We start from the raw sequence: 23590 nt of genomic DNA on the forward strand, positions 1-23590 counted from the left end.
GGGCAGGGCTGTATATGAATGCAGTGTCTGAGAAAAGAGCTTGGACATGGCATCTAGCCTGATTCCCTGGCCGTCAGGCCAAAGCTTGTGGGCAGCATCTCGCTTTCTTTTCTTGAAACACTTTTTGGCAGCTTTGCCAAAGCGGAGTGGGAAGAGTGGTGGGCCTGAGTGTCTCCTGCGGGCACTAGCGTTTTCTTTTCCTAGCCCTCTTTCTCCTAGCCACCTTCCCTCAGCAGCAGCCCCGTGGTGCTGTCCCCGCTCAGCGTCTGCGGTAAAATCCAGGCTCCCGGAGGTAAGCAGTAGGCAGTCCTCTGGTCAGAATGAGGCTGTTCCCTGAACTTTGTGACACCCCTCGGGAAGCAGAAACTTGCCAGATAGGTGGTGAACCCCACTGGTGTTGCTCTGACTGTAGAGCAAGCTCTCCGAACCAGCAAGCCAAAGCCTGGCCTTGAAGAAACATGGGGTAAAATGGCAAACTACTTCTGCTTGCGCGAAGTTCCTGCCTTGCTGGGGGTGGAGCCCTCCTCTCCGGGAACAAGGGCCCCTTGCAGACGGAGATTGCGAGTCCAGGCATGATGGTCTTGTTCCCATTCAGTCCAGAATGAATTGTAACCCCTCTGTGCCCAGGCCCATGATCCCACCCTGCCCTGATCTGAGTCTGGCCTCAGTGAGCAGTGACCAGCTGGGCTGTGCATTGCTGCCATTCCTGTAGCCTCGGGCCTTCTGGCCTGTGCATTCACACAGTTGCTGCTCCTTGGAGCAGACATCACACCGTTAGTCCCCCAGCTGTCTGTGCTTTACAGTTGTTCTTCTTGCTGTCCACCACCTAAGCCTCTCTGCCTTCCCCCTATATGTTGTCTGTCCCTGGCAAGAGGGGGACTACTAATACCGCTTCATTCCTTCATTTAAATGGACTATGTTTTGTGGATGTGGGGCAGGTGAGAGGAGTCTCATGGGGCTGGGAATATAGGCACTGGGACAGTCACTGACAGGTAAATAAGGAAACAAAACCAATATTGCTTCTAGAAACCAAAGCATGATTAGTAAGGATTGAAACCCAATTGGACTGTCCGGGAACTGGCGCTAGGATGTGTATGTGCAGCCAATAAAATACTGGAGCAAGGGCCAAGAGCTGGTCCTGCATGTATGTTCACTTCCCCTCCACAAATCCCCCAGGGCGTTGTGTGCACAGCACTGTGCTTTGTCACCGTCTCATGCTCTGTCCCCACCAGCTTGCTCTGCTCTTGTTCTCCCGCCTTCCACGAGGAGGTGGAAGCACTGAGGTCTCTGGGCTTCCTGTGCTCCAGCTGCACAGCCTGCAGAGGAGATGTGGGAGCTTGCCAACACCCCCAAAAGCCAGGATAGAGGGGAGTGGGTTTGATCTAGGGGGCATAAAAGGGGGACCACAGAAGGAGGCAGGTCTTAGGGAATCTTTTTTTTTTTTTGTACTCTGGCCACAGGGCAAGCAAAATGTGCGACTGGGGAGGATGGGGGAGGAGGAGGAGGAGGAAGCTGGGAGGACTATGCATCTCAGGACTATGCGGCTGCTCCTGTGCCAGGGTGACTGGAGGACGGGTGGCTGGAGCCCTGCCTTCTCACTGTAGGATCCTCTGATGCCCCTCTCTTGCCCCACTAGCACTTACGAGCCACAGCTGAAGCACCATGTGGCGCAGAAGAAGATTCCGTACATGGACATCGCCAGTGGGCAGCTCATCAAGCCGAACAAACCTAACGGGATCAAGATGGAGAAGTTTGTCTTTGACATCTTCCAGTTTGCCAAGTACGCCCTGGGTTCTGCAGCTGGTTAAACGGACGGCAGAGTACTGCTGTACCCTCTTCCCGGGGCTGCTCCCAGGAGGAGTGGGGCATGTCTGGGTGGGTATGATACAGCCCAACCCGGAGAACCTGGCTGGCTCTGCAGCAGGGGTCTCCTAACACAGACGGTGAGGCTTGGGGGCTTGAAGAGGGCGGGTTATGCTCTGGACTCCATTGCAAACAGTGCAGAGGGCCGCACTGCCCCATGCAGACAACATGGCTCTCAGCAGTGTCAGGAAGAGCTGTATCCCTGCCGTGGCTCTGGCTGGTACACACAAGGACTTAGGGCCAGCTGGAAGAGCCAGTCCAGGGGCTGCATTTTGGTGCCCAGTCCTGCTCTGAGTTCTGCCCAGGCTTTGTTCCCTGGTTTGCTCGTTTGCCTCCTTGCAGCCTTGTCTGGCGCACGCTGCGCTGCTTTGCAGCCAAGAGCTTTGCTGCTTTGGAAAGTTCTGTGCTTCCTTCTCCAGCCCCCACATGGTCTCCCATTGTGAGCTGCTGCTGCTCCCTGCCTCAGATTGCCACAACCAGCTCACGCTATTATCTCACTCGCCAATGGGAGTGGGGCCAGAAAGCCCCTCTTCCGAGGCAGACTGTTCTGGAACTGGGCGAAGAGCTTCTCTTGTGCATTGCCAGCCGTCTCGCTTACATCCTCAGCCTGGGCTGTGAACAGCCTGCGTCCTGGAGTTCGTCAGACAGGCCAGAGCGGTCTCTGTACTGATGAAAGTCAGGTCCATCAACAACGAGCCTGGCTCGTGCTCCCCACACTCAGAGCAGGACATACAGTGGGGCCCAGGCTTTAAGATCTGGGTGACTAGTGAGAATCACTAGCAAAGCTCTTCTCTTTTGACACTGAGCTGTTCCCTGCCCTGTCCCCGCATAGGAAGTTTGTGGTGTATGAAGTGCTGCGTGAAGATGAATTCTCTCCTCTGAAGAATGCAGACAGTCAGAATGGGAAAGACAACCCCACCACTGCCCGACATGCCCTCATGTCACTGCACCATTGCTGGGTCCTCAATGCTGGGGGCCACTTTGTGGATGAAAATGGCACCCGCCTCCCTGCGATTCCTCGGTAAGTAGCTGTTAGCTCCTCTGCAGCCCACAGAGCAGGCTCCTTTCTCTTCTAAATGGCTGGGGAGAGCTGAGTGCAGACATCTTTTCCCAGTTTGCGATCTCTCTCGTGCTCCCACGACTAGCCATTTCCTGACAGTCACCAATGGGGCTGTCCTACCGTGGAGGGCTCTATGCACCTTCAGGATTTAAAGTACCTTTTAGAGACACTTGGCCGCCCATGCCTGACTTGTGTAGTCTAGCTGACAGTTATGTTATGCAGCCAGGTGCTTGTCTGAGTAGGGGCAATGACCAGCCTGTCTACACCGAAGAGAATCCTTTTCATCCCGTGGATTCAGAACAGAGGAAATACTAGCAAATAGTTCCCAGCGGTGTGCCACTATTCAGAGACCCGCAAACCGAGCCCCTGAGAGCCTGTGCAGACTCGTTATCTGGCTGACAGCGACTTGGTCACTACTCCATGGTGGTCAAGGTGCCACTCACAGGAGAAATGTGGCTTACAGAGCTCTGCGATGTGGTCCATGGCCACTGCTATGGGCAGAGGTGCAGCTGTGGAGATCAGTGCATCACCTCTAGTCTCCTGTAGGCCGAGCTTTGCATTAAGGAGAGCTGCATTCAGCTTTGCTTGTGCAAGCTGTCCTGCCCTGGCTCCTGACTAGCTGGTGAGGCTGGCCTCAGTGGGGCTGAGTTTGCTCAGTGCAGGGAAGAGATCACTAGAATTCTCTGACACAGCCCACCCTAACGCACGGCTAGAGCTTTTCTGTATCCTCTCTGGCAGTTGTGCCCTCTGCAGCTGGCCCTCCCTCTCACCAGCTCACTGCAGGGGGTTCCAGGAAGAGGCTGAACAGCTTTACCTCCTGACATGGTTTTGTTCCATTTCAGTTTGTTTCCGTCCTCATTAACCCTTCTTTATTCCCAGTGACAGCTTCACAAATGGAATGCCAGACGCCATCACAGCCGATGCCAATTACAAGTAAATATCCAGTGCTAGGCTGTGTGCCATGCATGGTGATGGGGCTGCGCTTAGGGACTAACAAGCTCTGCATTTCACAGCCAGGCCCGGTACCTGGTGAGTGGCAGGTCAGGATTGGTAGTGTGCACTGCTTTCATGGTGACTGGCCTCTGGTTGGGAGCTACTAACGGAATGGTAGCCAGGGTGCATGCTGGGAAATGGAGAGCATGTCTTGCTAAAGAATCCTCTAGCTGTTGCTTCTTACAGTAGCTGGAGCCAAAATGCAATGATTTCTACTATTCCGTGTGTTCTTGCTGGGACCGATCTCGTGTCCAGGCCTGTGTGTGGTAATTCCTACTGCTCCTCTCCTCACGAAGGGTGAGGGGTATAACTTGAGGCAGAACTTAACCTGGTAGTTGGAATTTGGGTTTATAGTTTTGCTGATGCAGGAGCCAGGAAAGATTCCAGCTCCCTTCTGTGGCTGTGCTGCCTTTCTCGTAAGTGGATCTCAAGCCAATACACATGGGGAACAGGTGAGAGCGCGAACAGTGTAAAAATGGCAAGGTAGCACTTCAGGTCCTCGCGAAGCAGACGGGCTTAGTTGTGGCTTCTGTCACAGTTCTTTCTGCACCAGACACGGTTTGGAGCTCTAGCTGCCAGTGAAGGGCTCGGCTGAGCCTGCTACTATTTGAGTTTGTACTTCTAGAGAGTCTGTGTAACGGAGACCATCCATCCCCGTCAGTGTTCGTCTCCTGCTGGGGAATCCAACTGGCCAATGGTTTCCTTAGGTTAGAAAGCTAGGAATTGGGACTGTTTCCACATGAGCCTTGTACTGTCTGTGCTTGAGATAAGACCTGTCCTGGGCCTGCAGGGTTACGGGCTCTTTGGGGAACAGGTCACTCAGACTTGCTGCTTGCAGGAAAACGGCATGTCTGTGATTCATTCACACACAGATGGTGCTGGTGTCTGACACACCACCTTCAGTGAAGATATGGTGTTTGATTAGGAGCTAAGAGCTGGGCTGAGAGAGAGACACTCACCCCCTCCCCCCTTAACTGCTTGGTCTGTGTCGGGTGCTAAGGACTGTCAGTCACAACATTAACCAGCAAATGAGGTGAAAACATCCAATCCCTTGACCTTTCATCAGAATAACACACCCACTTTGCTCCGTAACTTGTGGTCAACTTTGCCAACAGCCTGAATTCAAACTTTTCCTTTCCCTCCTAGGGGTTAAGGGCTGGGAGAGGATGCCCTGCTGATGTCTGCAAACACCCCTAGCTGTGCTAGATCATCCTGACTTCTCATTCAGTCATCAGCACTGTCCTCCACGTACCCTCTCATATCAAGAGTCAGTTGCTGCGTCTGACATGCTCATGTCCTGGTCCTTCACATGTAGACTGCTGCTTTTCCCTGTTCCCCCCACCTAACCAGCGTATTTCCCTCTCCCATTCTGTCCTGCCATGCCGTGAGTTCTGGCCTTGCTGAAGCAGATTTCTGGAGGCTCCCTTGCTCTGAAAAGGGGTATGGTTAAAGAGAGGTCTCTTTCTCTTTGTACTGCAGTAGTACCCAGAGGCACACGCATGCTCTAGGTGCTGTACAAACACAAAGCCAGTCCCTGCCCAGAGAGCTTAGTCTGTCTACTGCACATGTTTCCTTTCACCCAGAAATTACTTAATGCTCACATAAAGCCCTTTCTGCTACTGTCAGCTCTGCAGAGCCAGCCGAAATGGGTATTTGTATTACAGAAACAGCTGAGAGCGGGGACCCATTGTACTAGATGCTGTACAGACTAAGTGAGCCAGCCCCTGCCCTGTGGCAGCTCTTAGTCTAACCAGACAGAGCAAAGGTGGGGGGCTGGGGAGACTGGCACAGAGGTGTGGTGGGACTGCCCCTAGGTCACCCCGAAGGTCAATGGCACAGCTCGGGATAGAACCCAGGTGCCCTGAGTCCCTGACCATGCTGCCTGCCTCCCAGAGAGAGTAGGATTCTGTTCTCCCTTGCACTGCGTCAGGTAACGACCAACCCTGCCCGAATCAGCATGGCTCAACACGAAACAGAAAACATACAGGGCCAGATTCAGCCACTGAACTCAGGCTGAGCAGCTCTTTGCTCTGGAAGTAGCCTCGTTGATTTAGGCCTGGTCTTCACTAGAAAATTAGGTTGGCATAACGACATTGCTCGGGCTGTGAAAAATCCATGTGGCTGAATGATGATGTCATTAAGTTGACCAAAGCTCCCATGTAAACTGCGCTAGGAAGAATTTTTCCAACAACCGAACTGCTGCCCCTCAGGGAGGTGGATACCTACGCCAATGGGAGAACCGTTCCCATCAGCGAAGGCAGTGTCTACACTGATGCACTGCAGTGGCACAGATGTGCCGCTGTTGCTTTTTAAGTGTAGACAAGCCCTGTGCGGGACTGCTTGAGAACTGCCTTTCTGCTGCCTGCCTGATGCTGAGTAGTGTCTGGCTTTCAGGCATTGGGCTGATACTTACAAAGTGAGCAATCTGGATCTGAGAGCTACACAATGGTGAATAAATGCGGGGCAGCAGAGTAGACAGGAGATCAGTACTCTTTAAAGCCTTTTAAAATATCTGTGTGGGAAGCTCACACTGATCCATCTCGTGGCTTCCTGGAAGAAATTTCCTTTTAGAAAAGCTGAGATGCATCTAAAAAGTTCTGCTGCAATTATTGGAGTCAGAAGAAGCAAAACAGCATATGTACCACCTACTGCCCAAAACACACCTCCAGCTTTTGACTTAGCCTGAGGACAGCCCTGCGGTTAGGCTGGCTTCCCTGCATGCTCCAGAGACAGTCTGAGCAGACACTGACTGGCAGGCGCCTTGAAATGGCTGCAGCTCATGCAACCTCACAGACAAGCTGTCTGAGAGAACATGGTGGAGGGGCTGGCCGTGGGGAACATGAGAACAGGGTCACACTGGGTCACTCTGCTGGGTCTCAGGTTCTGTTCTTCCCCAATCAGTCACTGCCTCTGTCTCAGACTTAGCAAGCATCATTCCTGAGTGCACAGCAGTAACCTTCCGGGGGGGGGGAGCCGGGCATTGGAAGGCATGTTCGTTCCTTACCACATTGTGCTCGTCCCTTGCACTGGCATCGGGCTACTGTGCACCCATGGCTTGCTTGCCCAAAGTGCATTTACTTACACCTGGAAAGCTGCTCGTGTTTAAGGGCTGAATTCTCCAAGGCTGTCACTCAGTCACCTCAACTAGTGGCATCTGTTTAACACTCATGACTTTTCTCTTTCTGCCTTAGTTTGAAGGATGCTAACGACTTGCCAATCCAGTGTGAAATTTCTCCTCTCATCTCTTACAGCGGAGAAGTAAGTTTTTTGGTTTTGTTTCTGTTTAGCTGAAAACACATTTGTTGCCTAGCTCAGTGAGGTTTCTGGGGAGTGAGAGGTTGTGCAGGTGATGATCTGTCTTAGTAGACTCCTTAATTGAAGGGGGACGGGGGCGGGGAGGAGGAGAGCTGGCTTGTTAGAGACACCCAGAATCTCTCCTGCTGTGAAGTTACCCGGGCTTTACCGAATTGGGCAAATAGCATCCTTGAGGCTCTGGAGATGGATTGTTTCTCTACTCAGGGCTTGACTCTTCCCATGCTTAGTGTAGCCTGCTTTGTGTACCTGCTGTGCAGGCAGATGTGCTTTGGCCTTCTGGAAACTTCGCTCCTTCAGCTGTTAATCATTTAACTATATTGCTGCTGTAGAGTGCGAATCTGCAGCTATCGGGACTGTCACTGTGTGCCCCTCTATAACTGGATGTAGCAATGTTCTGCAACACCTTACAGGACTCTATAGTGCTGGCTTCTATGTAGGCCACCCCCTAACAGCTGAAGAGAGTGTCACACGGGTCTCTGCAGCTTCGAGCTCTTGCTTTGAGTTTGGTCAAGACCAGCTCAGCCAGTCCAAAGCTGGCATCTATTTGAAAGAACCGATTCAGTCCACAGGACGCAATCTAGCTGCAGCCCCTTCGTCTGACATTACACGCTCCTCAGTTCAGTACAGCTGTTACCTCTCATGTCCTGTACACGCTATACCTTTAAACCAAACTGGTAATCAGTGATCGCCATGCTTGGCTCTAAGTAGCTTTGTCCAAAGGTGGCTAAGAATCGAGGCAGTGAGCTGGCCCAGGGTGACACGTGGCCTTTCTGTAACTGGTTCCATATGTTCAAGTGGGGGTGGAGCAGATGGGAGCCCCCCCCAGCCATGTTTGCATAAGTGGGTTGGCCGTTCCTCCTTGTGCAGGAGGACATCCCAGAATGTCTTGCCACAGATGCTGCTCTGCATGCATGTCCTCAGGGCACTTTGTGAAAGCTGCCCAAACTCTTCCAGAATTCACTGAAAAATTGCTCTTGGGCAGCATGGTAGATGGGATATGCCCCAGAGCTGTGGTGGCAGAAGCCCAGCTGTTTAGACAAAACAGAATCCTGTATCTTATAACAGGTTAAGATGGTTACAAAATTGCAGGTAAAAGTTGTCTTGCCATGGGCACAGAACAGTAACTATTTAACCAAAGCTTTCTGCTCTGGAACTTTGCTTTAATTTGCTCACCTCACTTGGTTAAGTATCTACCTCTTGTCGATTAGCAGGAAGAGCCATTCTTAATGCTGCTAAATCCACTGGGCTGTGGCGACCTGTTTCCTAACAGCAGCTTTTTTTCTTTTAGGGTCTGGAAAAATATGTCGAAAATAAAGAATTTCATGCACCGCTGATCATTGATGAGAATGGGACCCATGAGCGGGTGAAGAACAACGTGTAGACTCTCCTGCAGGAAGCCAGCAGACCTGGAATAGCTTGTGACTTCAGCCGTCAGACTGTGAATCCAAAGAAATGAAGGTTGTAGCTGTAAATGGTGGGGGCTGGTCTTGGCCTCTGATCTCACCCAGAGGGGATAATCCATTTGGCTCATGGAACATTGATGGTTTCTATGTTTTAGTTTTAAAAACAAATAATTACGTACTGTGGGGTTTTTATGGTACAAGGAGGGGTTCATCTTAAATTTTATTTTTCTCAAATATACTTGACTATTTAAAAAAAAAAAAAAGGGATTGATGTCAGTGTCCTCGTTCTGCATTTAGTTGGTAACCAGTCGCACTATAAATAGAAGTGGGATGAGGGCATATCTGTGAAGCACACCTTCTGTGAAAAGTGAAGATGCTGCAAGATGAGAGTTGCTTCCCGGAAGGAGGGCATGCATGTCTCCTCTTTGTGTCACGCTGTTTGTCTTTAGGCAATAAATTTAGCAAAGCGGGGTTAGTTGCCCCCTTGAACATCCTTAAGCCTGGCCTACACAAGAGGGGTAGGTTGGTTTGGCTATGTCAGTCCAGCAGTGGAAAATCCACCCGCTGAGTGGTGGTGGTAAGTCAACCAAAGTCCCCGGTGTAGACTCAACGGAAAAATTCTTGGGGAGATGGATTACCTGTACTGACAGGAGAACCCTTCCCACTGGCATAGGTAGTGTCTGCACTGACGTGCTATAGCAGTGCAGCTGTAGCATTTGAAGTGAAGACAAGTCCTTAATAATGAACCCTAAGTGTAGCCAAATCAATTAGTTATGCTATTAATCAATAATTTGATGAGCCAGGAAGGGGGCATTGGCCAAGCATCAGTCAAACCAGCTTGTCCTGAGGACATGAGCTACCCAGTTGGATTTGGAGGAGCAGTCTCAGAGGTTGGACTTCAGAGGTTCTTGCCAAGTGGGGGAAAAATTATATTGTTACTTTGGCAAATAACCAGTTCATGAAGATTATGGAAAGCAAAACCTGCCTTCTGGGCATAAAGTCAGACTTTAAGACTATATAAAGATTAATTACAAGTAAAATGTTTTCTGAGCAAAATGCCCAGATAAAGCAAAGGTTAAAGTGGCAAACTATTTGCAACAGAACACTGTTGTGCTAAAACGCTGTGTAACTCTATAATATAAGCCAAAGCAAATGAAAGGGAGAAACAGGAAGCTTTAAAGCATGTTGTCATACAGTATATAATAGATATGGCAGTGATTTGGTCACATTAAAGGCAATCCAAAAAGTGATCCGTGGAGTCTTGTATGTAATCTCTTTAAATTGGAAATGGAGGGAAAAGGCTAAAAGGAGAAGACAAAATGAGCAGAAAGGAATGGATACTTATACAGTGCCGCACACCCTATTAACCAAAGCAAGAAAGGGCACTACCGTAAACCATTTGGAAAGCAGACAAAAGCAGGAAGCACTTGGGGAACAAATACAGGTTTTGCAGAGTCAGGTAGCAATCCCCACTCTCCTCCCAGAGCTGGGATCAAAACCAGAGATCCTGGCTCCCAGCACCCCCTGCTCTAATGCACAGAACCACTCTCCTCTCCCAGAGCCAATAATATCACCTTCTTTCCCTTAATATTTTTACTTTTGGTTCCAGTTTTTCTTTCATGTCCTTTCTCTATGCAAACCCTTACCCTTTCCTTTTTTCTTTTGTATTCTTCATCTGGCTCAGTTTGCTGAATTCACTGCTGCTGCCTGTGCTTTGAAATGCCCTTGCAGAGTTAATTAATGTCCCTTGGCTTTTGCCTCCCTCTTCCCCATATCGATTCCACCTGTTCTGCCCTTCCTGCAATTTAAGAAAACTCAGTGGTAGTTATTACAGAAACCCCTACTGCAGAAAGAGACAGAGAAACTAAAAGAAACCAATTACCAAAATGCAAACGGTAAAAGCTTTACTTTAAATAAGTCCAGTAAAATGAATAATTCATAGAATCACAGGGCTGGAAGGGACCTCAAGAGGTTATCTAGTCCAGCCCCCTGCACTCATGGCAGAACTAAGTAATATCTAGACCATCCCTTCAATTGTAATTCAATTGTAACCCTTCAATTCAATAGCTAAAGAAGTTATGGCTGCTAAGTAACAGAATGCTAACTCTGCTTTTGATCCTAAAACTCTTGCTTTTTTTTTTTTTTTTTTAACTAGACACTAACTAATATCTCTGTGGGTTTTTCTTATTTCTGTATAATAGTACTTTTAAGGTAAAAGGATTGTAAAGTAATGTAAGTTGCCTTAAGTTAACTAAAATAATACAACCAAGTGGTCAAATAAACTGATAAGGATTTTAATCAATTCTTATTAAAAGTTTTTAAATAAAAAGGAAACCAATAACCTGCGTAAATGTTTAATTCATTTAACTTTGTTTTGTAGCATACCTCACTGTAGTCATTTTTAACTCTTAATGCTTCATCTTGTATATTTAAATATAACAATTTTGGCACCTTTGTCTTTAATTTTAAGTCATCCTATGTCATGTATGTTGTCCTATGTTATGTTTTGTGAGTCATGTGACTTTTTTGCTTTTATTTTGTTGCACCAAAAATCAGTTTTGCATGCATAATAAAAATATATATTTTTAACATTAGTGGTACCACACTATTTTGATATTATGGTTGCACTTCATAATACCACTTCAGTTTCTGCAAAGCTCAAAAAGGTGTCAGTTTATACATATTTCTGCCTCAATGAATAATTCAATTGCAAACAAAGTTTTTTAAACTGTGGGGAGGAAAGTTCTCATATTAATGGAAAACAAACATTAACAAGATCATGATTTTTTGTTATAAACTTGGTTGCACCTTTATTAAATTTAAAGTATAGTTAAATTATAACCAATATGTTCAAAATAGAACTGTATTTGGTTAGCTTTAACATTGTACAACATAATGAGACATATATATTTCAGCAGATTTGTCTTTATCTCCCAAGCACAAGCTAATATCATAAGAGTTTATTACTCTCAAAGGTTATTTATACCTGCATTTAAACTTCATTTTGCTTTAATTTTTATACCATTTTGTTTTGTCTGGTGTTTAAAAATGTATTGGTTATTAAAGTTTGTGCTTTAAAATAATTAACAAAGTTTAATTGCTATAACGTGCAAATTAACTCTGAGAAGCTTGGGTAAAAATTGTGTTGCTAACTTGCTAAAACAGAGCGCCCCTGGGGTAGGTAGGGAGTAAAGCAATAAATCTCTCAGAACATTGTGAACACCTGTCTTGGCATCAAACAGTACAGCAGAACTTTAGAGGTACGAACACCTCTGGAATTGAGGTTGTTCGTAACTCTGAACAACATGTTATGGTTCTTTCAAAAATTTACATTGACTTAATACAGCTTTGAACCTTTACTATGCAAAAGAAAAATGCTGCTTTTAACCATCTTAATTTAAATGAAACAAGCACAGAAACAGTTTTCTTACCTTGTCAAATCCTTACATTTAAAACAGTACTATACTGTGTGTTTTTTTTTTTTTTTTTTTTTTTTGTTGCTGCTGCTGTCTGATTTCGTACTTCTAGTTCCAAATGAGTGTGTGGTTGACTAGTCAGTTCGTAACTCTGGTGTACATAACTCTGAGGTTCAACTGTATAATTATTATGGAAAACTAGTAATGCACAGGTTAAGGAAACAAAAAATGTCTTTATGCAAAAACTGCAAAAGCATCTCAAACAGGTATATTTGTGCTAAAGAATTGGGAATCTCAAAACGAAAAGCAAAAATTATATTAACAAAGGAATAAAAGAAAAATAAAGAATAGAAAACCAGGTCCTGCTTCTGTTATAGCCTGTACTGAAGCATTACCTGTGTCATAAAGAGCTTGGCCCCCCTCACGTTGTGAGCAAACTGAGCTCATCTGGGTATACATTCAGGTTACAGGGAACAAAAGAAATGTGGAGAAGTCTGTCATGTCAACCAACTTGAGCTGTTTAAGGGTGCATACCACGGACCAGAGCCACCAGAATATATCAGTGTGCAGGGAAGCAGTCCCTGGTTGTCCAAAGAAGAAAAGATAAAGCTAGCAAACAGAAGCAACAGATAAGAGTTTTGCAAGGGAGTTTAGAGGGAGCATGAGAGCCAGATACACCTAATAGCCTCTAAACGTAAGTCAACACCCCCTATCCCCAGAGAAGACGGCAGGAGTAAAAGAAATGTAGACAGAAGTCCAGCAGCAGAGGGGGGCTCTCCAGTGTATTGCACTGACTGCAGCATGTCTGATGACCTGCCTTGTGAGCATGTGGCGTATGTGTGCATTCAGTGTAAGGAGCTCCTGGCCTTTGGAGACCAAGCACAGGCTCTGGAGATCAGAGCAGCTGAACCAGAGGAGCTCAAGGAGACAGAGAGGTACAAAGGTGAGACTTTCTGGGTCCTACGCCCAGTCTGACAGCCTCTGCCATTGACGAGGATGAAAGTCTCAGGGAAGGAGAACATCAAACTGGAGCAGAGGCAAACAATCCTAGAGTTGGGACCTGTCTTCCCAATGATGGCCTGGTGTCCTCTTGTACTGAGGATACCCCTCTGGGGGAGGGAAAACCAATTATTAGGAAGAGCCAGGTAATAGTAATGGGGGATTGGATCATTAGGAACACAGATAGCTGGGTTATTATGACTGGGAGAACCGCATGGTGACTTGCCTACCAGGTGCAAAGGTAGCAGATTTCTCAAGACATTTAGACAGATTTGTGTAGTGCTGGGTGGTCGTGGTACATAGAATCATAGAATATTAGAGTTGGAAGGGACCTCAGGAGGTCATCTAGTCCAACCCCCTGCTCAAAGCAGGACTAACCTCAGCTATATTATCCCAACCAGGGCTTTGTCAAGCCTCACCTTAAAAACCTCTAAGGATGGAGATTCCACCACCTCCCTAGGTAACCCATTCCATGAAGGTACCAATGACATAGTGAAGGTAGGCGAGAGGTTCTGGAGGCCTAATTTGGGCTGCTAGGTAAGAGATTAAAGATCTCTATGGTAGCATCCTCTGAAATGCTTCCAGTTCCACGCACAGGGCCAGTTAGACAGGCAGAACTGCAGGGTCTCAGTGTGTGGATGAGACGCTGGTGCAGGGAGGAGGGGTTTAGGTTTATTAGGAACTGGGGAACCTTTTGGGAAAGGAGGAACCTATACAGGAAGGGTGGGCTCCACCTAAATCAAAATGGAACCAGATTGCTGGAATGTAAAATTAAAAAGGTCATAGAGCAGTTTTTAAACTGAGAGCTGGGGGAAATCTGACAGGTGCAGAGAAGCGCACAGTTCAGACAGAGACATCTCGTAGGGGAGAACCTATTAACGGGGATTCTCTACATCCTAGTAAAGAGGACAAAATAGAAGTTGATAAAGTACAGGGAGGAACTGAAGAGAAACAGTCAAATGAAAGAGTCCCATTCAATTACATCGCACAAGGGCAAACCACTAAAATGTGACAAATTTTATAAGTGCTTGTATACTAATGCTAGAAGTCTAAATACTAAGATGGGTAAACCTCAGTGCCTAGTATTAAATGAGATTATTGATCTAATAGGCATCACAGAAACCTGGTGGAACAATGATATATCAATAGGACATAGTAATTCTAGGGTACAAAACAAGTTATTCTGATGGCAGAGTGGCACTATGTCTACATGTGAAAGAAAGCATAGAGTCAAATATAGTAAAGATCTTAAATGATTCAAACTGTATGATAGAATCTCTATGGATAGAAAGATCATGCTTGAATAATCAGAATCTAGCAATAGGACAACCTGAGCAGAATGGTGATAGTGATTGTGAAATGCTCAGGGAGATTAGAGTCTATAAAAAAAGAAAATGCAATAATGGGGGATTTCAACTATCCCCATATTGATTGGGAGCATGTCACTTTATGGCAGGATGCAGAGACAAAGTTTCTACGCACCATTAATGACTGCTTCTTGGAGCTGCTAGTCCTGGAACGCACAAGGGGAGAGGCAATTCTTGATTTAGTCCTAAATGGAACACAGGATCTGGTCCAAGAGGTGAATATGCAGTAAAACCTGCCTTAGCGATCATCTCTGAAGAGAGACCACCTGTCACGAGCGACTACTTACACAGACCACAGAATGGTTTTCTCCTATAATTTAACTGTGAAGAAACTGTAAAGATTGATGACCTGTCATCTGTGACCAGTGACCACATTTTCTTACTCCCATTCATAAAAACAAACCTGTACGAGAAACCGATTTTCCTTAATTCTGTGCTGCTGCTGCTGCTGCTGGCGGTGCGCCTGCCTTCACAGCTGGCCAGCCAGAGAGCGGTTGTAAGGGTGGTGGCAATACAGCAGCCCCCCACAATAGGTTTGCAATCCCCTTTGAGAAACACTGTGTATTTTGTGTACTGTACTATTATATTAATAAAATCCCTGAGATTTTAAATACAGTACAGTACTGCATTGTGTAATGTATGTAATGTTCATTTAAAAGGCAATTAAAATTAAACATGAAACACTGGTAACAATAGCAGCCTTTCTGCACATCGTAAAAGTGCCTATTTTACAGCAAATCTTTGAAGAGAGACCCCCGCTTACATGCGACCACTTTTGCTAACTGCCATAAGTGGTTGCTCTTGGCTGGTTTTACTGTAGCTAAATTGTTCGGTAATAACAACTGTAATAGAATTAAACATAACATCCTTGTGAGGGGGAAGATATCAAAGAAGCCCTCCATAGTAGCATTTAACTTCAGAACCACACAAAAACAAGAAAGCTAGTTAAATGTAAATTAAAATGAACATTCACATGAGTGAAATGTCTGCAACTTGAATGGAAACTTTTTAAAAACATGGTAATAAAGACTCAAAGGTGTATACCACACTAAAAAAAAAAAAGTAAGAGACCCCAAAATATACTACCATGGCAAAACAACAAAGTAAAAAAGGCATCCTTTAAAAATTGGAAGTCAAATCCTACTGATGAAAATAGAAAGGAGCATAAACTCTGGCAAATCAAGTGTAAAATTATGACTCGGCGGGCTAAAAGAATGTGAAGAGAAACTAGCCAAAGACCCAAAAACTAATAGCAATTTTTTTTAAGTACATCAGGAGCAGGAAGGCTGCCAAACAATTGATGGGGCCACTGGATGATTGAGGTGCTAAAGGAGCTCTCAAAGAAGGTAAGGACACTATGGACAAGTTAAATGACTTCTTTGCATCAGTCTTCCCAGCTGAGGATGTGAGGGAGATTCTCACCCCCGAGCCATTCTTTTCAGGTGACACATTTGAGGAACCAGACAGGTTTTGGAGCAAATTAACAGTAATATGTCACCAAGCCTTGGTGGTATTCACCCACGAGTTCTGAAGGAACTCAAATGTGAAATTGCAGAACTACTAACTGGTTTCTTTTTCACGTTGTGTCCCTTTGGGTGCTCCACTGTAGGTGTGCTTGCGTCCCTGCGCTGTTGATCAGAGAACTTTGGTAGCGGTGTCCATTAGGCCCACACATGAGCTGTCCCTCCTCAAGCAGTGCCACAAGGCCACTCAGAGCGCACAGGCTTAATCCCCTTTAATTCCATCTCTAGCCAGGGGCAATTGAGAAGGAGCTGATTTGCAGTCCGTCAGGATCATTGCTGTCTATTTGCATTTCTATAGTTCATTAGCTTGTGAAGGAAAATAATTGTCTGCTTGACTATAGTTACTTCATTTTTGCAGCTTCTTGGTTTATAAGGCAAGGCCGTTTCACTCTGTGCACAGATCATGGAAAGTTCTTAGGAATGCAGAAGGAGATAAGCCTCGTCTGAATTCAGCAAGCTCTGCAACCTTGATAGATAAGTTGTAGTTAGCTGCAAACCATCTGTAAAAGTATCTTATGAATAATAATAATATAGACCAATAGTTATAGAGAAAATAGGTTTGTGCCCTTGTAAGGGGGATATGTATGGTCTTGTCATGAATGTTTAAGTAGCAATAAGGTATAAAACTGTCTGTAATCCTTTGTTCAGGGTCTTTTTCCACTGTCCACTTGTGGGCTTGGGAATTGACCTTCTGCAGAATAAACTCTTTTGGAGACTGTCCAGCCTGAAATCCTGTGTGGGTCTCTTATCGGTGCAAGGTAACGAACCACACTTGGAATCTTTTTCCAACACTTGCTAGTGCCTAATTGTAGTTCTAGTTGTAGGGGTGGGTTTTTTTCTCTCTTAGGTTTTTCCTCCCTTAAAAAAAGACTAGTTTTTTCCTACTTTCTCATTGGGGACCCTTCCCCCAGTGGGGTCTGCCCAGCTAGCTGGCCTCCTAGAAGTGTCTGTCTTGCAAAGAGGCAATCCCTGTCACAGACAAACACTCCCAGTGCATTCGCTGCCTCAGGCAAGGCCACATTTGTTATTTAAATAACAAATATCACAGGATCTTTTTCAGGGAATAAGGCAACAAGCCACGTTTATTGTGAATACAGAAATTTGGTAGATAGTATCACAAATGTAAATACCATGACAACAGTATCAACATTGTAACAGTATCAAAACTGTGCTTTACCTAAGTGATTACAAATATAGAGATTCTTGTTAATAATTATACTTCACTGACACGTTTCAATCGGTACTTTCATTCACACTCATACACAGACAGGCATACACGGACAGACAAACATACATGGGGTCTCAGATGTTATAGTTACCAGCCTCTTGGTGCTTGTGGTAGTCACTGGCCAGGTGACTGTAGCATAAGGGTGAGGAGCAAGGTTCTGCTGATGCGCATCGGTACTCCTGGATGGTGTGGTGGTGTAGACCCGAACCTCCAGCCTTCATCTTTCTGTCTCATTTTATAGGGAAAAGACCCCATGTAAGTCTATGGGTTTTTGCTCTGTCATGCTGCATCTGCATTTGGTGTGATCCTTAATGACCCACATTGTTGCAAGCCTGATCAGATTTTTGTCCTTTGAAGTGGGCTGACTCCAAAGTTATCAGGGTGGACTCCTCTTTGGCCAGTTGAGTGGTAAAAGTTATTATCTTTGCTCCTTTCTTCCTCCCTCAAACATTTGAGGTGAGGCTGGTTTTCTTCATTGTGTTTGGCCATCCCTTACTGAGACCAATTGTTCAATCACTCTCCCTGTCTACACCCACCTCGATTGCTCAGCCATTCACACTCCAATTACTCAGTGCCAACTCCAAGCTGAAGAACTCACATATCTTTTAAACAAACATTATTTCATGTTTGTCAGTGTTTTTCACAATTAGATAGGTATATTACATTTCACAGTGGGGCTTCTTATACTTAAAATAGGGTTTTTACAATTATTCCAAAAGTGGGTAAAATCAACAGATAAAATGGTCAGTGGAGTGGTTTTACAAACAAATAGAATTATACAAAGTAAAGACAGACTTGAATTATTATGTAGTAAATGGATATTTTAAGAAGGCTGAAGTGAACATTTCAAAGGGTAAAACAATAAGAGTCAGTTGAGGTTTTAGCTTTTGATTAAAGTTACAATGTATCAGGCTGAAGTGCCTCTTGGTAGGAAGGGGGGGAGGGGGCGGTGTCTGTGGCTTTATTTCATGTATTTCATAAAAACAGGATTGGCCCAATCTTTTCAACAAAAGTGTGGTCTCTGCCAGCAGCTCATTCCCCAGACTCATAAGCATAGAGAGCTCAGGCAGAAGATTATCTTCATGGAGGCGGCTCTCCGGACCTGTGCCACGAGTTACCTAGTAGACGTGAGTTTGCCCCACAGCCTTCAACATCTAAAGGCTGTGGGTTTAAGAAACCTTGCTCACATGACCCCTCTCACAAACCATCAAAAAACAGAGCAGGAAATCCCCACAGTGAGCCCCAAGATAGCTGTAAACGTTCTCCGGCATGCTCAGCATCCTCAGCACTGAGTCCTCGTGGCTCATGGAAGTCCTCGGCGGCAGGTATTGTTGACAAGCCTGCAGACTAGGGTGGCCACATTTCCCAAAGGGGAAACAGGACAATGCATGGGGCTAGCCAACCCACCCCCCGTGCAGTTCTGGTGTTGCTTCTTGCCCAAGCACTGCCACCCCTGCATGGGACTGGCGTCTTCGCTTGCTTGAGCTCTGCCTGCACCCTGCCTGAGCACTGCCTCTCCCTCGCATGGGGCTGGCATCGCCCCCCCTCCAGCACGTTCCTCTGCACCCCACTTTTTTTGACAAATGTGGGCATTTGTCCCATTTGCTCTTGCCAGCTAATCAAGGTGGGACAAATGCCCACTCTTGCCCATACCCCCCACCCCCAAAGCCTGGATGGCTGGGGGACAGGGCTTAAAAAGGGACCGTCCCAACCAAAACAGGACATATGCTCCCCTACTGCGGACCCAATGGGCATGGGCACCAAGTCAATGGCACCGAGGGCCAAAGACAGGAGTAAACACTCCTCTAAGAAGGCAGTGGTACGTGATCCGGCACCAGTGCCCTCCTCAATGCCTCATCCGGCACCAGAATGCCCGGTACAGGCGAGATCCTCATCTCCCCGGTAGCCACCGGCACCGAGTCAGTTGGCAGCACCAGAATTCCAACACTCTGGGGGACCTCCATGTAACTGACATCCCGGGATCTCCTCTTCTCAGGGCTGGGACCTTCGCACCAAGTCTTCGCTCAGGACAGGAACCTGCTGCACTGCCCTGCCATGCTCCCCAGCGAGGGCTCAGACAGTGAACCTGAAGAGGTGGCATCTCTGTGCTCCTTACGGTGCCCAACATCAGCAGAGCCCTTGAGGATATCCTCCGATCCCCCCATCTTGGTATGGCCATTTATGGGCACCACCACTGATGTCTATGCCACCACCCCACTGGCCATACTGGGATGCTTGGGCTGCATATGCCACCATGCCTCTTGAGCCTCTAGCCCCACTCGAGCACCCTCAAAGTGCACCCCTTCGGCTGAGCATCCTGGGCTTTAGAACTTGCAGAAGAAATCGTGGAGGAATAAGAGGGCATCGTTGAAGAAGTGACCTCGAGGACCATTTCCTCCTCCTCCCTGGATGAGACCATTAGGCCTCCCCCGGTGGCTCTGGCAGACAACTTTTGGCTCTTCCAGGACCTAGCAAAGAAAGTGGTGGACATTCTTCCAAATACCACTAGAAAAGGTCAGACACCTACCATCATCTCCTTGAAATGCTCCACTCATCCTCTTCCTCAAAGATCACCCTCCCTATTAACGAGGCCATTCTAGACCCCGCAAATACCATCTGGCAGACCCCAGGGTTGATGGTGCCTACCTGCAAGTGGGCAAACAAAAAGTATTGTGTCCCAGTAAGGGAGACTGAATTTCACTTCTCCCACCCTCCACCCAATTCCATCATGGTGGACACCGTTAACTCCCGCAGATGTCAGCATCAGACGAAGACATTGAGGTCCAGGAGCTGCAGCGAGAGCAGCTAGGGCACAAGGAGCCTGCCGGAGCCATCAGGACCCCACAGCTGCGGCTCCATGGCAGGGATCGCCCAGGCTCAGTGCTTTGCTGGTGGATCCACGGCTCTGATGGGGAGAAGCCGCTTCGCTGGCCAGGAAGCAAGAGTTTCAGCCTGGTGCCCTCCTGCCCGGAAGACTGGGGAGCTGGGAACACCCAGAGCTGCTCCCCCGCATAGGGAGCTCCCCACCACCCAGACAGTGCTTGAAGCGGGTACCAGGCCAGGGCAGACAGGTACAACACAGACAGGGGGCAGTGGGAGGGGGGCAGGATGGGCAAACAGCCAAACACAGTGTGCAAGGAAAGCCTGAGCCTCACTTGTATGCAAGGGCTTCTGGGGGTGTCTCCTCCCTGCTCCCTCTGGCCACTCCTGCATCCTCTCCCAGCCTGCATGGAGATGTGCTCCAACTATGACCAGGTTCAACGTGGTTCTTATGTCCCAGGCCTGGTGCTAGACTCAAGGAGCTCAGGCTATTAGCTTAACAAAGAGGTGGTTAAGGGGGGATTCGATCTGTCTAGAAGCACCTACTGGGGAATAAGTATTTGATAATGAGCTCTCCAGCTGAGCAGGGAAAGTCTAACAAGATCCAATGGCTGGACGTTGAAGCTAGACAAATTCAGACTGGAAATAAGGTGTAAACTTTTAACAGTGAGAGAAATTAACTACTGGAGCAATTTACCCAGGGTCGTGCTGGATTATCTATCCCTGCCAATTTTTAAATCGAGCTGGGCTGTTTCTCTAACAGCTCTGCTCTAGGAATAGTCACGGGGCAGGTCTCTTCCCTGTGCTATGCAGGAGGTCAGACTAGATGAGCACAGTGGTCCCTTCTGGCCTGGGAATCTACAACTGTACAGTTCAGCGTCCGGGGTGTGTGGGGAGGCAAGAGTTTCCGGGCCCCCAGGGCTCAGTGGTGGGGTGAGTGCAAGCACTGAGGAGTCGCCTGGCTGGGGGGGCGCTGCTTGCAAGGCAGGGTGTGTCTGCACCTGGAGTTTCTAGGGCATTAGCGTGTGTTTGCAAGGGCCCAAGCTCAGGGAGACTTTAAAGCCCCATGCTGACAAACTGTGCCTGGTGCCAACGTCTCAGAGAGACAGACGGGGTGAGGGGCTTGGGAATCTCAACGCTGCTTCAGGGCCCAGGCTCCATGGACACAGGTGGGGCGGGGGAGCCCAGGGCTGTCTCTGGGAGGCAGCTTGTCGTGTGTGAAGTGCTGGCCTTGCCCTGTGTTGTGGTGCAAAGCTGCCTATGCAGCAGTGTAGTGCAGCTTAATCCACAACTGCCACAATGTTCTAGGCCAAGCTCCCGCTGGCGCTGGGTCTGCCTCCGGGTGCGTGTGTGAGCGTGTCTGCACATCTGCTTGTGTCTGCGCAGATCTGTGCACAGTGCGTGGGGCGAAATGCCAACACTCTCTCCCAGAATGCAGCAAGTGTGCCTGCCGTCCCACAGTCCTCACGGGAGGAGCCCTCTGTCCTGATTTGTTCTGCTTTATTGCTCCCCGCCATCCTTCGCAGCCTGCTGCGGGCCTAGCTGCAGAGCAGCTCCATCTGGTAACAGCCTTAAGGAATTGCCCAGCAGCAAAACTCCCTTTCTTACAGGCCCAGCCTGACACACAGACCGGGCTCGGAGCCCACAAGCCCACTTGGGCTGTGATTCCACATGGATTTTTTATCTGATTTTTACAGTATAAAGAAATAAACCCAAGCTCCAAGTGAAAGCACAGCAAGATCTGCCAGATGTCACTGGCCCCTCTCCTCTCCGGGCTGCCCCGGTACTGGGACAACCCTGGCACTCTTTTTACAGATTAGTCAGTCATCAGTGCCCCTCATAGGCATGGGCAGCCCTGCCCAGGGTGCAACTGGTTCTGGGCAGGCAGCCCCACAGCGGAAGTTCCCTGGGGCTGAGAGCTGAGGCCAGCAGGGCTTGGGCAGCTCTGTGTGTGGGGGTGTGTGCGCAGTGTCCTCAGAGCAATGCTGAGGGGAAGGCGTCCATTTCCTCCCAACCCATGATCTTCTCCAGTGCAGGGCCTACCTCTCCCTGCTGGGTGTGCAGAAGAGAGCTTGGCCCAAAGGCTGCGGCTCCACTGCAGCTGGGCGTGAGCCTCCCAGCCCAGGTAGACAGAGTCGCAGTAGCTGCTGAAACTATCTGGGCAGCTCTGGCAGTGACACGACAGATGCCCTACAGGTGTCCACGCTGCTAATTTTAGCATGCTGACTCGAGCCGCATCCATCTATGGCTTGCTCCCAGCTGCAGTGTACACCTACCCAGTGTGCTCCCTGTCCTTCCTGGAAATGCCTCGCTGCTCCTTTAAGTCCAGTCCAAGTCCAGTCCCAGAAGGTTCCTCTCTGCAAGTCTCCTTAGGGAGCATATGGGAGAGAGAAAGAGGATAATGTGCATACTGTCATTCCAGTGCCACTGTGCATCCAGGCTGCCCTTCCCCCCGGGACTGGACATGGCAGTAAATTTCCTTGTTGGGTCTCAGGCTCTTTGCCTGTGATTTAATTGCTTTTCCATCCATGACTCAACACTTGTCTGGAAACCAGAGGCAGTGGGAGTCTGGCAAAAGATTTAGTTTTGGTGTTTGCAGAGGATGCTCTGCGCCTGCCTTTGCATCTGCCATACATACCCGAGTGAATCTCTAGGTGCGTGTGTGCGAAGAGAGATACAGATCTAGCTATAAGAAATATTCCAAAAGGCCAAGCAGCTCAACAGTACCTCTGATGTGTACAATGAATAATAATAAAAATAATAACTTAAAAGCTCCCACGTGTCAAATATACAAAGTATATAAGTACAAAATAAAATAAAAATCGACCTGCCAAAGAAAGGTTTCCTTGTTTCCCCTACATGTGGAGATTTCCCCACATCCATAACATCAGCTTGAGACCCAGGACAGGTTGTTGTGGTGATTAAGATTTGATAGTTCACAACCCTGCAGAACTAGAGGTGGAAAGGGCAGAGGCCCCCACCCCGTGCCATGAGATGCACAGCATACTTGCTTTCAGCCCCGAAACATTAGTCTCTAACCTCGTTATGTTCAGAAAAGCGATTTTAGGTCACTGTTGCAGGCATTCTCCATTTCTTAGTTACATTATTTCTTTCCCCTGGAGCCCTGCACAATTGCACAGACGGTAACTAAACCTTCGGCTGTGCCAGCAGAGGAAGACAAAACTATGTGGAGTTGGGGGGCGGGGGCGGGGGGGGGGGGAGTGGAAACAGGTTTCATATGCATCCGTTTCTTGTTTTCTGTGTAACTGTAACAGGGCGTACCAATTCTGCACTGAGGAGGAGAGGGTTAAGAGCTGCTCTGGGCCCAAGAGGCCATGCCCCCTTGCCTCTGCTGGGCATGATCCCAGGGGAGGGAGCATTTAAAAGGGAGCGACTCAGCTCAGTCTAAGCCACCTACAGCGGGGAGTGGTTGGGTGCAGCATCCCCCTGCAGGGCTCCATGCTGCTGGGACCAAGCCAAGCTGCTGGAAGCCCTGGACTGCAGGAGACAAGCGCAATGACTCGCTGTGGCCAGCAGAAGAGATGCCGGAGACAGATCAAAGGAGGCGGATCAAAGGAACACTGGATGGGCCCACGTCCAACC

The 23590-nt window shown here is 47.9% G+C and overlaps 1 protein-coding gene across 2 annotated transcripts in view; it reads left to right on the forward strand.

Moving 5' to 3' along the window:
- The window catches only part of UAP1 (UDP-N-acetylglucosamine pyrophosphorylase 1), a 34747-nt gene extending 23524 nt beyond the window's left edge, over nt 1-11223 (forward strand). The window contains exons 6-10 of one of the 2 annotated variants that reach the window (XM_067532545.1): nt 1637-1780; nt 2696-2884; nt 3803-3856; nt 7108-7174; nt 8520-11223. In XM_067532545.1, coding sequence (XP_067388646.1) covers nt 1637-1780; nt 2696-2884; nt 3803-3856; nt 7108-7174; nt 8520-8612 — 547 coding nt within the window. In that variant the 3' untranslated portion in view covers nt 8613-11223. The remainder of the gene's footprint in view (nt 1-1636; nt 1781-2695; nt 2885-3802; nt 3857-7107; nt 7175-8519) is intronic. The other variant, XM_067532546.1, reaches the window with a different exon arrangement.
- Nucleotides 11224-23590: the final 12367 nt, after the last annotated feature.

The sequence above is a fragment of the Emydura macquarii genome, unplaced genomic scaffold, assembly GCF_026122565.2.
Source record: "Emydura macquarii macquarii isolate MOO-44397 ecotype Brisbane River unplaced genomic scaffold, CSIRO-AGI_Emac_v2 contig_3287, whole genome shotgun sequence".
NCBI classification, from domain to species: Eukaryota; Metazoa; Chordata; order Testudines; family Chelidae; genus Emydura; species Emydura macquarii.